Source organism: Tursiops truncatus, chromosome 3 (assembly GCF_011762595.2).
Source record: "Tursiops truncatus isolate mTurTru1 chromosome 3, mTurTru1.mat.Y, whole genome shotgun sequence".
Taxonomy (NCBI): Eukaryota; Metazoa; Chordata; class Mammalia; order Artiodactyla; family Delphinidae; genus Tursiops; species Tursiops truncatus.
The window spans coordinates 151,191,660-151,210,763 of NC_047036.1; the positions used below are offsets into that span (position 1 = coordinate 151,191,660).

The 19,104-nt window shown below is 43.2% G+C and overlaps 1 protein-coding gene across 4 annotated transcripts in view; it reads left to right on the forward strand.

The window, feature by feature from the left end:
* FAF2 (Fas associated factor family member 2) overlaps positions 1-4,220 on the forward strand; it is a 57,108-nt gene extending 52,888 nt beyond the window's left edge. For 2 of the 4 annotated variants that reach the window (XM_019942847.3, XM_019942849.3), the window contains one exon: positions 3,357-4,220. In XM_019942847.3, the coding sequence (XP_019798406.1) occupies positions 3,357-3,569 (213 nt within the window). In that variant the 3' untranslated portion in view covers positions 3,570-4,220. Of the gene's footprint in view, positions 1-1,071; positions 2,408-3,356 lie in introns of those variants that run through there. The other 2 variants (XM_019942850.3, XM_019942848.3) reach the window with 2 other exon arrangements.
* Positions 4,221-19,104: the final 14,884 nt, after the last annotated feature.

Here is a 19,104-nt window from a genome sequence, read left to right on the forward strand (position 1 = left end):
AACTTCAGATGGAGAGAAATAATTCGTAAATGGGGACAAGGATCAGATGGGAAAGAAAGAAGTGTAAGAGGAGAGGTGTATTGGCAGTGCTGGCCTTTCATTTAACATTTATAGAGTTAATAATGTAACTGAATAGTGAGTTACAGTTTTTTAGTGCTCCTGCGGAGTTTGTGTGATCTTCTGTGAGCTCTACCATTTATAAATACTCTCAATGAGTGAATGTTCAGCAAAATGCTCAGTTTGTGTATGATGCTCAGCTCTTGACAGGTGTTAAAAGCTAGGATAAAAAAGGGTAAACTGTAGAAAAATCTCTAGCCTTCAAGAGTGAGCAGAAAAGTGGCAGCTGACTTTCTCCTGAATGAATGCATGTAAGAGAGAAACCAAATTATACTCAGCCCAGAAATCATTTTTCTATCCATTATGAACCAAAAGGGACCTGTAGAGGTGATTTCATCTGTTTCCTGATGGTATTGGTGCATTGCCAATGATAAACAGAAAATGTCAGTGTTGTATCAGTGTTGAGTATTGTCAAGCAGTGACTGAAAAGGAAGCAAGATATTTTGCCCTTTTGTAAAACCCTGTTGGGTTCATACCAAGAATACTTGGTGCAAGTCTAACTGATGCATCTCAAGAAAAGAAAAGGAGAATGAATGTTAATGGAAATTGCAAAGACAGAGAAAGGAGCTGAAAGTGATTAAGGTTGATGGACCAAAATATGAGAATTTTGTAAAATCATGAATGGATTAGGTGAAAGGAAAATGAATTTACTCCTTAAATGGATTTGTAGCAATAGCCTCTTCAGGCAGAGGGAAATAAACTTATGAGAGGTGGAACAAAAAGGAAATAGAAATAGATACCCTCAAAAAAGTAAGGGTAACTTGAATGGGGTGCTCCTGATCTTTGGGATGGACCTGAAAGAGGTTAGCAGTGCCCTTCACTGCACATCCCTTAGAGTCTTGTTAAAAACAGAATTTGAGATAAAGAGGACCATAGATCAGATCCAGGGTGCCTGTTCTTAATGTGTGGCGTTAAGAGACAGGGGAAAATAAGAATTTACCTGTACCTTGCCAGAGCCAGACCAGGGTGAAGAGGGCTTTCTCACAGAAGAGAGGTCTACGTGGAAGGTGTCAGATCTCGATCAAGTGAAGGAGGTGTGCATATGTGAGAGCACCCAGTGCAGAGAAGTCAGAGTCCAAGTGGCCTGGAGATGGGGTGGGTGTTAAATCCAGAACCAGGTAAGGAGGGTATACATGAGGAGAGGGGAATCAACTCATGGCTCTCAGTATACAGGGGGAAATAGAGATATAGATGCATATATGTATGTACACATTGTCTGGCTTTCTCCACAGAGAGTGCTTGGGAACATCAGCACCCCAATAGCAATGAACATACCTAGCACCTAGGTCGTTGTTGTTATTTATTTATTTTCTGTTTTTTCGTTTTTGGCCGCACCACACAGCATGCAAGGTCTTAGTTCCCCGACCAGGGATCGAACCCATGCTCCCTGCAGTGGAAGCATGGAATCCTAAACACTGGACCTCCAGGGAATTCCCTAGATCGTGGTTTTTAAATAGCATTGTCCATTAAGAAGAATCACGGTTCCTTGGAGAAATGGCTGATTCCAGGACTGGGACAGGGAAAATACAAGATTAGCCTGGAACACCTTGTACCACAAAGCAAGGAATTATTCAAAAAATGATGGAGACATGTCAGAAAGACGTGGAGGCCAGCTTGATTGGGCTCCTCGGACTCCATCTGAAACAGTTTGAACATTAGAACCTATTGAATAAAATAGGAAAGCATGGCTCTATATTAATATAAATAAATAAATTGAAGAAAGTTTGAAGAGCCAAATGTCTCCGTAGTCTCAGAGTACCCCCCCACAAAATACTCGTTAATAACAAAGGAGAAAAGACTAACTTAGAGTGGAGAGGCCTGGCAGGCACCATCTTAATCAAGTGGTCACAGTGGACATCATAGGTAATGGAGCAAAATGAAATTGTACTCCACCTGAATAGGATGCATTGAGTAGAGCACAGCGTCATTTCTGTAATACTCCTGTCAAAGATGCATAACTGGAATCTAATCAAGAGTAAACATCAGGGCTTCCCTGGTGTCGCAGTGGTTAAGAATCCGCCTGCCAATGCAGGGGACAAGGGTTCATGTCCCAGTCCGGGAAGACCCCACATGCCGTGGAGCGGCTAGGCCCATGAGCCACAACTACTGAGCCTGCGCGTCTGGAGCCTGTGCTCCGCAACGGGAGAGGCCGCGACAGTGAGAGGCCTGCGCACCGCGATGAAGAGTGGCCCCCGCTTTCTGCAACTGGAGAAAGCCCTCACACAGAAACGAAGACCCAACACAGCCAAAAATAAATATAAAATAAATAAATTTAAAAAAAAAAAGTAAACGTCAGATAAACCAATTGAGAGACAAAGTAACTGACCAGTAATCTTTAGGAGTGTCAAGGTCATGAAAGTCAAGGAAATCCTGAGTATTTGTTCCAGGCTAAAAGGAGCAGACTTAGGAGATGTGACAACTACTAAATGCAACATACAATTTAAAACTGGATCCTTTTGCTATAAAAGGCAACTGCCAAAAAAAAAAAAAAAAAAAAAAGGCAACTGCCAAGACTTGAATGGGGCCTGAATAAAAATTTAATGTACATTATTATATTACAGTAGTAATGTATCAGTTAAGTTTCCTGATTTTGAGGGTTGTATTATGAAGGTGATTGCCCTGTTTGTAAGATATACACAAGAGGGCTTCCCTGGTGGTGCGGTGGTTGAGAGTCCGCCTGCCGATGCAGGGGACACGGGTTCGTGCCCCCGTCCGGGAGGATCCCACATGCCGCGGAGCGGCTGGGCCCGTGAGCCATGGCCGCTGAGCCTGCGCGTCCGGAGCCTGTACTCCGCAACGGGAGAGGCCACAGCAGTGAGAGGCCCGCCTACCGAAAAAAAAAGATATACACAAGTATTCTGGGGTGATGGGACATTCAGTTGGTAGCTCACTTTCAACTGGTTCAAAGAAAAAATTCTGTACCTGTGCTTCCAACTTTTCTGTAACTCTTGGTTATTTGTAAGTTAAAAATGTTTAACTTTATATCAGACACGTTTTCAAAAAAGAAACAGATGGGTCAATTCAGAGTAGGACTAGCATTGGGCTATGTAATAAATCTCTTAAAAGAGCTGCCCGACATGTTTACTCTTTGAAATTGATCAACTTTGAAATGGAATTTCAGTCTAATGTGATTACTTCATGTCTCCAAGTTACCCTGGGGAGAGCTGGGGTATATTTGATTTCATGGTTGTGTGTGTGTCTGTCTTTGTCTTTTTCTCACTGCCCTTCTTTTTCTATAGGTAATAGAAAATTACCTTCTTTTTCTGCAGGTAATCCACGACTTCTTATTCTCCTTGAAAGAAAGCCCTGAAAAGTTTCAGATTGAAGCCAATTTTCCCCGGAGGGTGCTGCCCTGCACCCCTTCAGAGGAGTGGCCCAACCCCCCCACGCTGCAGGAGGCCGGACTCAGCCACACAGAAGTTCTCTTTGTTCAGGACCTAACAGACGAATGACACTTTTTCTTCCTCTCCTTTTCAACCCCAATCCCTAAAAGAAATGGAAAAAAACAAAAAAATAAGAGAGAGAAATTCATATTATTATTATTATAATACAATATTTTTTTTAAAAGACTGCTGCATCCTCAGGAAGGATCAGAAACCATGCTGCCTGCAAAAGTCACCACCTGTGTGTGCACTCGAGGTTAGCAGTGAACGTTCCTGCTGGCAAACCCACCCTTCCCTACTGCCTCTGCACCACACCTTCCAGTGAAAGGAGACTCTTCACCTCCAACCCAGCCATTGTCCCAACTGGGGAAGGGGACATTCCCACTAGATCTCATTCATTCTTGCTTTTATAGAAAATAAAAGTGAAAAAACCTCCAACAACCAGCTACTGCAGCATCTCCTGAGGACTTGCTTCTTCCACCTCTGGAGAAGAGAGAGAAGGGAAGGCACAGAGCAGAGATGTTCCTTGAACTTCCCACAATTTATGAATAACTTTAATTTTTTTGTTGTTGTTGCTTTGTAATGACCAAAGGAATGAGGCTGACATAGATGTATTTTTTTTCCTTAACATCATTTGATAAAGAGCCATTTCTTAAACCCATGAGTTCTTGCCCTGGGCTCCTTAGCCCACAAGAGTGTAATAAAGGTGTCCCAGGCTGGTTTGTGCTTATTTCTGCCATTGTCCCTCTCACGTTCCCAGAGAGGTTCTTTTTGGTCCAACTCTTGCTGTCCTTTCTTGCCACCTATGCATCCCACTTGGTACAATGGGAGGAAATCTGGGTTTGTAGCTCTACAAAGGCTGTGTATGTACAGATACACCCATATACATGGTATGAACTCCGTGTAGACTAACCTATACGTACAACTGCAGCTTTTCCTTGGAATCTGGACCAGGTGGTCATTATGGGATCTGAACAAAGGATATGTGTTCTGACATGTGCATGCTATTCCTGCCCAGCCTTGAGCTTTCCTGAATTGCCAAGCTTGGTGCCTTTCCAGAGGACAAGCAGGGTCTGTGGTGGAACCAGCAGAACCATGTGAGAATACCCCGCCTGTCTCACTGGGAATGTGGTGGTGGTGGTGGTGTTTTAAGGGTTGAAAGAACCGGAGGCCTTGAAGGGAGCCAAGACAGAACTCAGCCTGTGTAAAGTGTCGGAAGGCACATTTCAGTTTTTGATGTAGCCACCTGCTGGGGGCAGTTTTATCCTCTCCCTCTATTGCTGTGTTGAAGCAGTAGGGGTTTTTCCCTCTGATGTCTCATCTGTGGTTGAGTTTATGGTAATGAGTATAGGGGTCAGGCCATGTATTCACAGATGTCAGCGTGAGCTGACAAGTATTCCAAAGTGTTCTGTAGCTAGACTTGCAGAACTTGTAACGCTGCAACCTACTGAAGTTACTGAAGTTATTGCAGTTCCCTAGCATGCTGTGAGGCCAGGGTTCATGTCAACATAAAGCATAACTTGCTAGACTTGCAGCCTCCAAAGGCTTTCTCTTGCTTAGCTAAAAGCTAAGGACCATTCTTTTAAGTAGCAGTGATGTGACTGCTCTTCTCTGCCACCCTTAGTGTTTGGGGTAAACACCAAGGGGCAGGGTGAGGAGCCCCATGGGTATCACCTGGGGAGCCTGAGAATTTCCCAGTTGCCTTGGCACAGGTGTTTGCAGTACCATCTCCAGGAAACTTTAATTCTGCTCCTGGCTCCCTGTTTTTCTTTCACTTTGTTTCCTGCTGTCCCAAGTCCAGATGAGTGGGAAATCGCTTTCCGACTGTTGTCATAAAATGTATCTGGAGTGACTAAGGATAAACTGTTCTCCACTCTACCTTACGTGAAGTCTACTTCCTGCTGACAACCATGCAAAGATGAATTTTTCCACTTAACTCGGAGCCACCCTCCCTGTCTGGAATGCAGAGCTGTTTCCCCGCATAGGAGGGTATTAAGGACCTTCACCAGGCTGGGTGTACCAAGTATCTTTTCCACACCACTTTGGGAAGTTGTAAATATTTTCTTAATAATTCAATCTGCATATTATTCTATGATGTGCACTTTACGCCTCTTGCCTTTTGATAACTTGTCCAGTGAAGAAGGTCAGATGCCAGAGTATTAAAGTCTTCCTAGCGTTGAAACAGCCCTGCTTTACTCAGTCTCGCTTCCTGTCTTCATGCTGACCTAGACCTGCTGCCTAGGTGCCATCTCCTCTCCTCCATGAAAGATGCACATTTTGTCAACGCCCGGACAATCTGTATGTTACTCCCAAAGACCTCTGGGAACTTGATGGGACCTGCAAGTGAGAAAATACTGAGAAGCCGGTGATCTGCAAGCATTTGCTCTTCTTTCCAAATCACCTCCTAATTATTTCAGCTGTTGTTTCCAAATGGCAAGTCATCAACTAAACAAAAACACTTGTTTCCAGTTTTGTTTTGTACTCCCAAGACTAAAGTTGTAGATTCAGCTGAATTTCCATAGGAACTGACCAAGCAAAGATACCTAATTGAAGTCAGTCGAATTTCTGCAGCCTCAGTCTTTTCTTTCACTTCTGCAGGATTTCCTGCAGCAAATACTTCTTTCTCCTTGCTTGTTTTCACTATGATGTTTGGATAAGAGATGGCCAATGGAGAATATTTCTTTTAGAAAAAAATAAAAAGAACCTAGAATCTTCAACTGAGCTGTCATGAAAATTGCTAATGGTGCCAAGGCCAAGGAAAAAGTTACAGAAAATGACTGTGGGAAGGAGTGATAACCCCCAGAATGCAAAATCAGGAGTGTATTATCTGGTGCTTGAACAAGGAGCTCCACTTTACAACTGGTTTTTTTTAGGACTTGTGAGGGATGCAGCAACAGGAAATCCATCCACAAAGGATGCAGTGCCCCAACTTGTACTGCACCTGAATAGTTACGTGATAATTTACTGAAGAAATCTAGTGTACTTTAAATTTTTTTCATAAAAGTTTACATTGTATTGTAGGTTAACATTAAATGTTTTATAACAAAAATTTCCTAACAAGTTGTGGGTCTTTCTGTCTAGGGGAGATCTGGTAGATGTTTCTCTGTCTGAAGGCAAGGTTGGAAAACACCAGGAGAGGGAACAGAGGGAACATTGCCAAGAAGCAAGGAGTTAAAATAGACCTTCTACAATGTGTTCTTGTGGAAAATGGCAGCTCAGGCAGTGTGCTTTAGTAGAAGGAGCTGGCAGATCTGGGTTCAAGTTGGGGCTCTGTCATTTGTCAGCCTTATGACCTCAGACAAGTTTTTTAGCTTCCATGAGCTTTAGTTTCCCCAACTGAAAAGTTAACATCATCTGCCTCAGGATAGGCTTGTAGATTAAAAGATTAAATAAATGGAAAAAAAAACTTAAAATGTATATGAAGCACCTGACACAGGTGTCATTCAATATTTGTTCCCCTTTCTCTAAGGAAGTGTATTTTGAAGGTGTATTTTCTGGCATTAAGAACTCAGTTTTTTAAGGCATGTCGTTTCTCCTGCCAGAACAGGCCCGTGTCCTTGCAAATCAGTGGCTAGAGAAGAGTCACTTTGGATCTAACAGATTCTGGACTATTGGAACTATGCTCCTAGGTATTTTTGCTCGTATTTTCATTTGAGAGGAAACTTAAGCCTCAATTCTTTGCCTTTCTCTTTCCCACTGTCTGTCCTGGGCAAAGAACTCATTTCTGTGAGTATGGATTCTTGTCATCTTCAGAGTCTGCCCTGTTGCTTATCCAAAGGTATGTAGGTGGGTATGCGTGTGTGTGTGTGTATATAATTTTTTTGAATGCACATCTTAAGTGTAAACTAGAATGTCTTCGTCTAGTAAGTTTTCAAGAAGAGTTTATTCACCTTAGGTCAGAATCCACTAAAAATGAATACTTCGCAATTGTGAAGCTTACATATAAAAATTTTGCCATCGATTAATAGAGTCAAGGAAGATGCAGACTCTGATGCCAGATACACCTGGTCTCAAATCCTGACTGGGGCTGTGATTCTGGCCAACTAACCTCAACTCTAGGCTTCAGTTTCATCATCAGTAAAATAGGGCCAACTGTACCATTTCCATGAAGATTCTGTGAATTGCTGCTGCAGATAGCCTGGCACATAATTAGTGTTGGGTAAAAGCTCCTATTACTGTTTGCCAGTTTGTAGTTTGCCCACTGCTAGCAATTCACCCCATATGGATTAAGGAAGGAGAGGAAAAGGGGAGGGGTTGAGGCTTTGCTTATGGGCAAATAGTGCCCGACACTTTTTTCTTGACACACTTCCATCATTGCAGTTGGAACTCCACGTGTGCTTTTACCTTGATGGAGCCACAAGCCCCGAGCCACCAGAGTCCCTTCCTCTTGCCTCTTCTGCCACTTTGATGCACTGTCCTCCAGGGCAAACTCCCAAAGTACATGCCATCTGCTTGGACTACTTTATCCTGTTCTGGTTGCTACTGGCCATTCTCCAGATGTTGGCAACTGATAGTTTCCACCAGCAACCTCAATGACTCACATCTACATATTTGGATTCCCTAAAATTCCAGTTCTTCTGCTGATTTGCCTTGTGTGGCAGCTGAGTATGGTGGGATGTGGCTTTGGGGTCAAATCTGGATTTGAAACTGCTGCTTACGGATTGATCTAGGGCAAGTTTCCTCCTATATAAACCTCATGGCAGTACATTCCTTGCAAAAGTCCGGGTGCCATTTTTGGGGGGTTGGGTTTTTTTTAAATTCGTTTTGGCCGCACTGAGTGGCTTTCAGGATCTTAGTGCCCCAGCCCCCGGCAGTGAAAGTGCCAAGTCCTAACCAGTGGACCACCAGGGAATCCCCTCCAGGTGCCATTTAAATGAGCTGATACCTGTGAGTGCCTGGCATTGGGTAGATGGACACTTAGATGAGTGGTCACTTCCCTCCCTCCTTTGCCAGCAGTCCCCTGCTTTGAGTGTGGCCTTCACTCAGAACTACTTCACCCTCAGGACTTCAGAACCAGTCCCTCTCACCACAGCTGTTACCACCCAACTCCACTGTCCTTACTCTCCTCTCAAAGCCCTCCTGTCCCTTCACCCTCATTTCAGTCTCCCTTCTGATGTCATCTTGGCTTCACGCCTCTCTCCACTACAAGCCAGTACTGACTGTCACAATTCCCAAAGTAAACTCAACCGTTTGATTTCTTTCCTCTTGCTCCTTCAGCTGCAGAATCCTAGTATGTATCACAGTGAGTTGAAGAGCCCTGGGGGTTGGTGCCCACTCCTTTGATCCAGCTCTAGGAAACCCTATGCATTTCTACACCATAGGCACTGCTTCACTGTGTCCCCCTTTCTCAAATCCAAGCCCACCTGCATCCTCCTCACTCTAAACCCACTGCAACATCTTACTTCCTGAGAAAACTGAGGTCTTGTCACAGAACTTCCTCATCTTCCTTTTTCACCTCAAAATTGTTCTGTGATGTCACCTGCTTCCTGTTTCTCTTCTGTCTTGTGGGTGTATTTTCTTTTAAAAGAGATATAATTTACACCCAGTAAAATGTCCAACTGTTAAATCCACAGCTTGATAAAATTTTACCTAAGTATACACCAAAACTAAGATGCAGAACACCACATTACCCCAGAAAGTTCCCTTGTGCACCTTCCCAATCAATAGCCTCTCAGACATAACCATCTATTCTGACTTCTTTCACCATAGAAGTTTTGCCTGTTCTTAAACTTGGTATAAATGGACTCCCTATGTATGTGTGTGTGATTTTATAAGTTGTTTTCATGATGAAATTTTAGGAAGTTCAAAGAAACAAAAAAATGTATTATACCACACTGTCCAGAGATGTCTGCTGTTAATACTGTGGTGTATATCTTCCCAGACTTTTCATTGCATATAAAAACATTTTTAATACAGAAATGGGATAATATTGTAAATACTGTATTATCTCTATTTCACACATTCTTCTATATCGTTTTTAATGGCTATGCAGCATTTCACTGAATAGCTGTACCATAAATTGATCAAAAGCCTATTGTGACATTTAGGTTGTTAACCTTTTTGTTTGCTTTTATCTAATAGATTATCTAATAGATTGATAAACATCCCTGTAGCTAAATATGCACATCCATGTTTATTTTCTCAGGAAAAAAAATTTTTAGTAGTCAAAAGGACTACTAAAAGGAATGGAAATTTTTACTTTTTAAAATGTTTGTGTTATCTCCAAATTGTGGTGCAGAAAAGTTATTTATACTCCTATCAGCAGTGTGTGCTCAGTCTCCCATCTGTGTCATGATCGCCAGATCTTTACCAAAAACTATCCCCTTTCCAATTGCTTGGATCTCTTTATCTTCCACCAAAAACTGTTTGGCATCTCCTCCCTTACAAAATCTTAATGTTGCTTTACCCACAAGTCACCACCCTGTCTCCTTCCCTGCCAAGATAGGTTGCACAACCAGCCTCCACTTCTTTCTTAACCTCCTGTTAATTATACTTTCATCTCCACTAACTGTCTCTTATGGTCACCTGTGACCTCTTTTTTTTTTAATAATGTATTTTTAAAATTTGTTTTATTTGTTTATTTTTGGCTGTGTTGGGTCCTTGGTGCTACGCGCGGGCTTTCTCTAGTTACGTGAGCGGGGGCTACTCTTTGTTGCGGTGCACGGGCTTCTCATTGCGGTGGCTTCTCTTGTGGAGCACAGGCTTCAGTAGTTGTGGCACGCGGGCTCTAGACACAAGCTCAGTAGTTGTGGCGCACGGGCTTAGTTGCTCTGCGGCATGTGGGATCTTCCCGGACCAGGGCTCGAACCCGTGTCCCCTGCATTGGCAGGCAGATTCTTAACCACTGCACCACCAGGGAAGTCCCACCTGTGATCTCTTAATTACCATTTTCATTGGCCTCTTACAAGACCTTTCAGAATGTAGAAGTCACCCAGCTGATATTTGACACAGAGTAAGTGTCGCCTTGTTTCCATTCCCACAGGTTGGGGGTCAGAATATGTAAACGAGGTTAAAGAATTCACACTTTATCCTGCAGGCCATTGAGGGGCTTTAAACAAGGGATTGGGGTTTTAGAAAGCTGATTCTCTCACCATGGGGAGACTGGATGGGAGGGGGCAAGACGGCAGGCAAGACAAGTGACATGATGAGAGTCGTGGATCAGGAGCGGCCTGGGGACGGAAAGAGTCTAATGATGGGCTGAGCACTATTTAGGAGGGACAGTGGCCAAGGCTCGGAGGCTGATTAGATATGGAGAGTCAAGGAGAGGGAGAAATTGAGGATGGTTTCCGACAACTAAGTTTAGAAACAAAAATAGTCTCTGGTGCCCTTGGCTGGTGCTATTTCAGTGGAGGAGTACAGTGTCAGAGGCACAAGTAATGCATGAGAGGTGAAGTGGAACGATCGAGTATAGGCAGCTCTCACAAAATTTGTCAGTGAAAGGTATGGGGGGAAATAGGAGCCAGGACTGAGGAAGAGTTATTGTTTTAAGGTAGGAGAGACTTCATTATGTTTAAATGCTAAAAGCAATGAGATTTTAGAGAAAGAGGTTGAAGATACACAGAGAAGGGATAATAGAGAAAGATGCCACTGGAGTGGTGGGAGGCATTGGCTTTAGGAGGAAGGATGGGAGCAGAAGTCAGTGCATTCTGACTTCTGGAATGTAGGTTTGAAGGCAGAAGTTGAGGGTGTCCCCAAGTGATTGTGTCTGTTCTATCTGTCAGGTTGGGGGGAAGTGATGGGCCAGAGGTCTAAGAAGACTGGGGAGATTTAAAATGGCTATTTAAGAGAACAGAACAGAGTGTAGGAAGACTCAGAAGTCTGTCTCAGCAAACTGAGGGCCCAGGCGAGACTGAGACCAGAATACACGGTGGGAATATGCACAAAAAGTTACTAGTCTACCTCCCTCACTGCTGCCGATTTCTTTCTGAAAACAGAGGTCACCTGGGAGCATTCAGAGCCTCTCAGTTCCCCAGCCTAGAAGTTGGGGCCTCAATTCTAGGGCCCTGATGGAACTTCATAACTTCATTTTTCTCTGTTCCTCCACATGGTCACACTAAGTAACACACACAGATCTCTTGATTGTTCCCTAGACACACCAGGCATCTTCCTGCCTAAAGCCAGGCCAAGAAAACTCATATTCAATAGAAATGGTTTAAAGGATGTGCTGTCAATTTTTCAAACTCCTCTGATTGCCAGGAAGGCAAGTGCCTAGACCACATGATTCTAGTCTTCCAGAATCAATCACATTGACAAGACTCTTTTTTAACTCTGGCTTCATTATCACCCAGGTACTGGCAGGAGAGTAGATGTAAATCATAACTGGCCTGGCATACCAGTTTTGACACACAGAGCTGCACACACCTGGATGTTCTCACACAGCTCTTGCCTTTTGGCACCTATCTCTAAAGAGGTCTTTAGTTAGCAAACAAACAGGAAACCCATTCTAGCTAATTTAAGGAAAAAATTGATGTGTTGAAAGACTATGGGGTAGGTCCCAGAATGGAAAGCCAGACCTCAGAAAGGGTGGGGTCCAGGTTTCAGAAAGGGTGGGTGGGGTGCAGTTGTGGGAAAGGGATTGTCGCAGGTAGAGGGCACATTTCAGATGTCAAGGACTCCCACCTTTGGAGCATAACTGGCAAGCAGATTGAGGTTTCTCTGTTTAGTTGCACCCCATACAACAGAGGCAGAGCCTTTTAAAATGGTGCAGAAAAGTGTAAAGAACACTTATTAACATTAACATTCCCACCACTCAAAATAATTAACATTGATATTTTGGCATATTTGCTTCAGCTTTTTTTTTTTTCCTGGATATGCTTTGGTTAAAACCACCTAAAATGTTTATGTATTTGCTAAAATAAATCCATTCATATTCAGCAGATGTGGCTAATTTCTGGCCTATCTGGGCCCTGGCGCCAGCCCCTCGGGTGACCTACCATGGCCTTGAGTACTGACCAGCTGGCCGTGAGCCTCTGCTGTTCGGAGGGCTTTCCCAGCCTGCACTTCATCTGTGGTCAGATTAACAGTGAAGCATGATGGGTGTGTCCCAGCTTGTCAGTGGAGGCCAGGGAGTGGACATCATCATACCAAAAATAATTAATAATGAGAGAGAGAACAGTTAATTTCACTACCCTGGGATAATGCAAAGAGAGGGCAGGGCCTGTGTAAGATCATCTGGGCCCTGGGGCTGGGGTCAACTTCCCACATATTTTTCCTCCCAGGAGCTCACTCATTTATTCATTTATTCAGTCATCTATTTAGAAACACTCACAGATGCCTACTGTGTCCTTGCCCTTTTGTTAGGGTCTGGGAATGTGGCGAATGTGATGGTCCTTTGTCTGGTGAAGCAGAGTCATGGGCAACAAGAAGGATTCATAACAGGTGAGCCATCTGCGTGGTGTGCAGTGGAAACCAGAGTAAAGTGTGGCCTCCTCTGGCTTGAGGGACGGGTCTGAGGAAGCTCGCTTGAGGAGGGGACATTCAAGCTGGGCTTTGGGAAGGGAGCATGCTTACCAGAAGGAGAGAATTCAAAGCATCTGAGGCAACTTAGTGTGATTCATGGGCCAAAGGGAGCAGGGGGCACATGGCATCTCCCTCTCTGAGCCTCAGTCCTCAGTTTCCCCAGTGGGAACTATGAGGAAGGTAGGAACAGCTTTACAGTCAAGAAAACAGAAGAAGGATCCCGTGAGAGAAAAACTTGGTGTGGTGTGTGCTCACGAAATGTGAGTGGTCTTCCAAGCAGAGAGAACAGCACGCAAAACAAGGGGGTGAAAACAGGGCACGATGGAAAAGAAAAATAAACAAAACTCCCTCTGTGGCTGCCAGCCCCCGAAGGACCCCTCCAAGGGACAGAGATCTTCCACTTCCTGTTGCATTCAGGAAGTTGTAGGTGGCAGTCGGGGAGGGCTCGCCTGGAGCCTGGAAGAGGGGGAAGAAGAGACCAAAGGGAGGCCTCCGTGCGGGCTTTTCAGAGGTAGATTCTCTGACTTGGAGAATTTAGAAGTGGAGACTACAAGGCTATCTTGATTCTCGCATTTTCTAACTGGGCCTAGAAACCAGGCCTCTATAGCCTCAGTGCCCCCAAATGGAAACCGAAGATAATAAAACTCGGCGTGTTGAGGGGCAAACACTATGGGACCTGGCCCCTGCCTCCTCTCCAACTTCACCCTGTGCTCCTGCCCAAACTCATTCTTGCCTCTGGGCCTTTGCACATTCTGTCCCCTCCCTCTAGAATGCTCTTCTCCTGACTAGCTCCTTCTCATCACTCAGGTCTCAGTAATCTCAATGTTGCCTCCTCTGAAAGACCACTGCTATGTCAGGGTGCCCCTCCCTGTATTCTCCTTCATGGCCCTTGTTATATTTGAAACTATTGTTTTTTTGTATTTTGTCTGTATCTCCTTCTGGAATGCCAGTTTCTGGGAGGCAGGAACTTTGTTTCATTCACTGGAGTTTCCCCAAGGCCTAGAACAGTGCCTGGCTTTGGGCAGAAGCACTCAGCCAGGTTTGCTGAATGACAAACTAAGCACCCTACCAGGCCTTGAGGACCCAGTGGCAACTAAACGCCTTTATGGAATGTTTAGACTGTTACACCCTCTGTGCCCAGAGGAGAACTCTGAATGTTCTACCTGTCAGCATACAAGCTGAGTTCAAGGGACACTGAGCCCAAAAGTGAGAGAGCATCCAGTCCTGGAGCTCCACCCTCCTCCCTCCAAGGACAACTTGTAGTGTGTGACCCTTGGAAAGGTGTTGCCAATGACACCAACTGTTATTAAAATAAAGACACAGTTTACTGGCAATTCATTCATTCAAAAAAATGGCCACCATGGGCCAGGCATTGTTGTAGTTGGTGGTAGGCAGAGCTTTGGACAGAAAGGAGGTAACCACAATAATCTCTTACCCCCCGCCACTGCCACACCTTACGTAGCAGAATCGCAGCCCAAAGATGATATGATTTTACTCTGATTCATAATGTTGAATCTTTACCCAATTTCCCTTTCTTTACTTTTTATTTTGAAATAAATATAGGTTTACAGGAAGTTCCAAAAACATTACAAAAAGGTCTTACGTACATTTAGTTTCCCTCAACAATAACATCCTGTGTAAAACCAGAAAATTGACGTTGCCACCATCCACAGATTTTGCCAGTTTTACATACCCCATTTGTGTGGGTGTGTGTAGTTCTGTCAATTTCATCACCCGTGTAAATTCATGTAACCTCACCATAATCAAGATATGGAACTGTTCCATCACCACAAAGATCTTGCTCCTGCTACCCCTCAGTAGTCACACACATCCCACCTTAGTCCCCCATCCTTAACCAACCCCTGGCAATCACTAATCTATTCTCCATCTCTCTAATGGTGTCATTTCAACAGTATCGTAAAAATGGAATTATATGTCATCTTTGTGATTGGCTTTTTTCACTCAGCATAATTCCCTTGAGATCCTCCAAGTTGTCACGAGTGTCAATAGTTCATTCCTGGTGACCTCCCTGGTGGTCCAGTGGTTAAGAATCCGCCTTCCAATGCAGGGGATGCGGGTTTGATCCCTGGTCAGGGAACTAAGATCCCACATGCTGCGGGGCAACTGAGCTGGCGCGCCCAGAACTAGAGAGAAGCCCGTGTGCTGCAAAAAAAGATCCCACATGCCCCAACTAAGACCCAACCACCCAAAAATAAATACATACATACATACATACATATTTTTTTTAAAAAAATCATTCCTTTTCACTGCTAAGTGGTATTCCACCATCTGGATGGACTACAGTTTATCCATTTACTCACTGAAGGACAATTTGGGTTGTCCCAGTTTGGGGATATTAAGAATAAAAATGGCTATTGAACTTTTGTGTGTATATTTTTTGTGTAGACACGTTTTCATTTTTCTGGGATAAAACGCCCAGGAGTGCAGTTGGTGGGTCATATAGTAAGTGCATGTTCAGTTTTATAAGAAAATGCTGGGCCATTACCATGGTGAAGCTGGGCAAAGCGGCAGAGCAGGGGCTGCAGCAGCTCTTCAAGAGCGGCCAAGTTGCCACTTGCTGGGGGTTTTTATGCCTATCTTGGTTTACCCAGGATTTAAGAGGGGTGCAGATGCTGGGAATGGCCGAGCCAACCTATTTTGAGCTTACTTTGGGGATCAATGACTATTTGGTCATCTGGATTTGGAAGCAATCAATGGACAGGAACAACATGGAAGGTGTGCGCTCTGGCTGGGATGAGCTGGAACAGTGCTCACCAACCAATGGCACACGGCTCTTACTTCACAGATGCATCTCTACTGACTTATTTATGATACACTGCATCAAAATTAATATCTTAAACACAGTTTTAAAATATAAAAAAGAAACTGCCAAACTATATTCCAGAGTAGCTGTGCTATTTAACGTTCCCACCAAAAATGTATGAGAAATCAAATTTCTCTGTATCCTTGTCAGAATTTGACATTGTCACTATTATTTTAGTTGTTTTAATAGGTGTAATAATCTTATTGTGGTTTAACTTGTGTATCCCTAATGGCTAATGGTGTTGAACGCAATAAATATCCTCTTTGCTAAAATGTATGTTGATGTCTTTTGCCCATGTTTTTTAATTGGATTGATTTTCACTGAGTTTTGTGAGTTGTTTATATATCTGACATGAGTCCTTTGTCAGATATGTGACTTGCAAATTAGGTTTTAATTTTTGATGAAGTTCAAGTTTCAGTTTTTTTCTTTTATGGACTTTTTCTTTTTTTAAACATCTTTATTGGAGTATAATTGCTTTACAATGGTGTGTTAGTTTCTGCTTTATAACGAAGTGAATCAGCTATACATATACATATATCCCCATTACCTCCTCCCTCTCGCGTCTCCCTCCCACCCGCCCTATCCCACCCCTCTAGGTGGTCACAAAGCACCGAGCTGATCTCCCTGTGCTATGCAGCTGCTTCCCACTAGCTATTTTACATTTGGTAGTATATATAAGTCCATGCCACTCTCTCACTTCGTCCCAGCTTACCCTTCCCCCTCCCTGTGTCCTCAAGTCCATTCTCTACGTCTGCGTCTTTATTCCTGTCCTGCCCCTAGGTTCTTCAGAACCATTTTGTTGGGGTTTTTTTAGATTCCATATATATGTGTTAGCATATGGTATTTGATTTTATCTTTCTGACTTAACTTCACTCTGTATGACAGACTATAGGTCCATCCACCTCACTACCAATAACTCAATTTCGTTTCTTTTTATGGCTGAGTAATATTCTATTGTATATATGTGCCACATCTTCTTTATCCATTCATCTGTCGATGGACACTTAGGTTCCTTCCATGTCCTGGCTATTGTAAATAGAGCTGCAATGAACATTGTGGTACATGACTCTGTTTTGAATTATGGTTTACTCAGGGTATATGCCCAGTGGTGGGATTGCTGGGTTGTATGGTAGTTCTATTTTTAGTTTTTTAAGGAACCTCCATACTGTTCTCCATAGTGGCTGTATCAATTTACATTCCCACCAACAGTGCAAGAGGGTTCCCTTTTCTCCACACCCGCTCCAGCATTTATTGTTTGTAGATTTTTTGATGACGGCCATTCTGACTGGTGTGAGGTAAATACCTCATTGTAGTTTTGATTTGCATTTCTCTAATGATCAGTGATGTTGAGCATTATGGAGTTTTTGGTATCATACTTAAGAATTCACCTAGCCCTAGATCCCAGTGAAGATTTTCATTTGTTTTCTTCTAAACGTCTTCTAGTTTCATGTTTCACCTTTAAATTTATGATTTTTTTCTTTTTGCTTATGGCTTTCCAATTACTCCAGTATTATTTGCTGAAAAAAACTATTCTTCATTGAATGTTCCAAAATCAGTTGGTTGTACTTGTGTGGGTCTATTTCTGGGTTCTTTATTCTGTTCCGTTGATCTATTTGTCTATCCCTCTCCTGATAAACTGTCTTAATGCATCTCTTCAGTGAAATATTGCAATCAGGCAGTGATTCTTCTCACTTTATTCTTGTTTCTAAAAATTGTCTTAGCTACTCTGGTTTCTTTTGCCTTTTCATGTAAATTTTAAAATAAGCATGGCAATATGTCAAAAAAAACCCACAAAACTTTGCTGGATTTTAATAGGAATTGCATTAAACCTAGAGATTACTTTGGGAAGAAATGACAATTTACTATGCTGAGTCTTCCAATCCAAGAACATGACATGTTTCTCTGTGTAGGTCTTTGCCTTGTTTCATCAGTGTTTTGTAGTTTTCAACATACAAGTCTTATGTTTTGTTAGATTTACATGTTTCTTTTGTCTTTCAAGTGATTGTAAATAGTATCAGCAGGTTTTTAATTTCCATTTCCATGTGTTCATTGCTAGTATGTAGAAATAATACAGTTAATTTTTGTATATTGATCTTATATCCTATGACCTGACGAACTCATTTAGTTCTAGTTATTTGTAGATTCCTTAGAATTTTCTACATAGATCTTCATCATATCATCTACAATAGAGTTAGTTTGATTTCTTCCATTTTAATCTGCATTCCTAATTTCATTTCCTTTTTCTTGCCTTGTTGTGCTGGCTAGGACTTCCAGTATGATGTTGAATAGAACTGGTGAAAGCAGATATCCTTGCCTGTCCTGATCTCAGGGCTGGTAAGCACCTAGTCTTTCACATCATTAAGGATGATGTTAGCTGTAGGTTTTTGTATAGATGATCTTGTCAAGTTTTATCATGAATGAATGTTGAATTTTGGCCAAAAATTTTTTTTTGCATCCATTGATACGATCTGTGATTTTCCTTTCCTACAGGCTTTTTGAAATACTGAAAAAAAGCTTAGCGACTTCCCCATCTGACAATTCGCTCAGACTGGGAACTCAGCTCCTACCGCTCATCTAGTGCACCATGCCTCAGTGTGTTCCAGAGAATGCAACTTGGCCTGGCATGTGGCCAAAGAAGCCCAATGTAGGAAATGCTGCCCAGAGTATGTATCCACTGCTAGAGATTTACAACACACATCAGCATAGCCAAGGCTCAGAAAAGCCCTGCGATATAGGCTGTTACTCTCAACATGGAATTTCCCAAACTTATCTTACCAGAGTCCTTTTTTGCACAAACTCCAGTATGTTCCACGAGACTTTATCTGAAACACACTTAGGGAGCCGCTCAACTGAGTCTGACCCTTATTTTGCCGATGATCCAAAGGTTGAAAGAGAAGTCCCCTGACCAAGGTCACAGATAGTGGCATCACAGGCACAACAGGTCTCCTGCCCCTGACCATGCTGCTTTGACATACTACCAAGTCAGCGGGCAGCCCTGCCATACCACACGCCACCATGGAGAAGAGGAACGTACCCACGTCACCAGTCTGGCCCCTTTAGTGGCTCTCGGGCCCTTCGTCCCCACTGAGCTTGAGGATCAGGGGCTCAAATCCTTATAGGTTCAGTGGGGTCCATGGGTGGGTGGGTACGTAATGCAGGCTGGGCCAGTCATGCTGTTCTAGCTCCCTAACGGTAGCACACGTTTCAGGGATGGGCGTGCAACCTGTTGGTCCAACAAGACTCCAGACCAGGAATTATTAGAATTACTGGGGGGGAAAAACAGTTTTTGCATGGAGATGATGCTAAATTAGAAGAAACTGA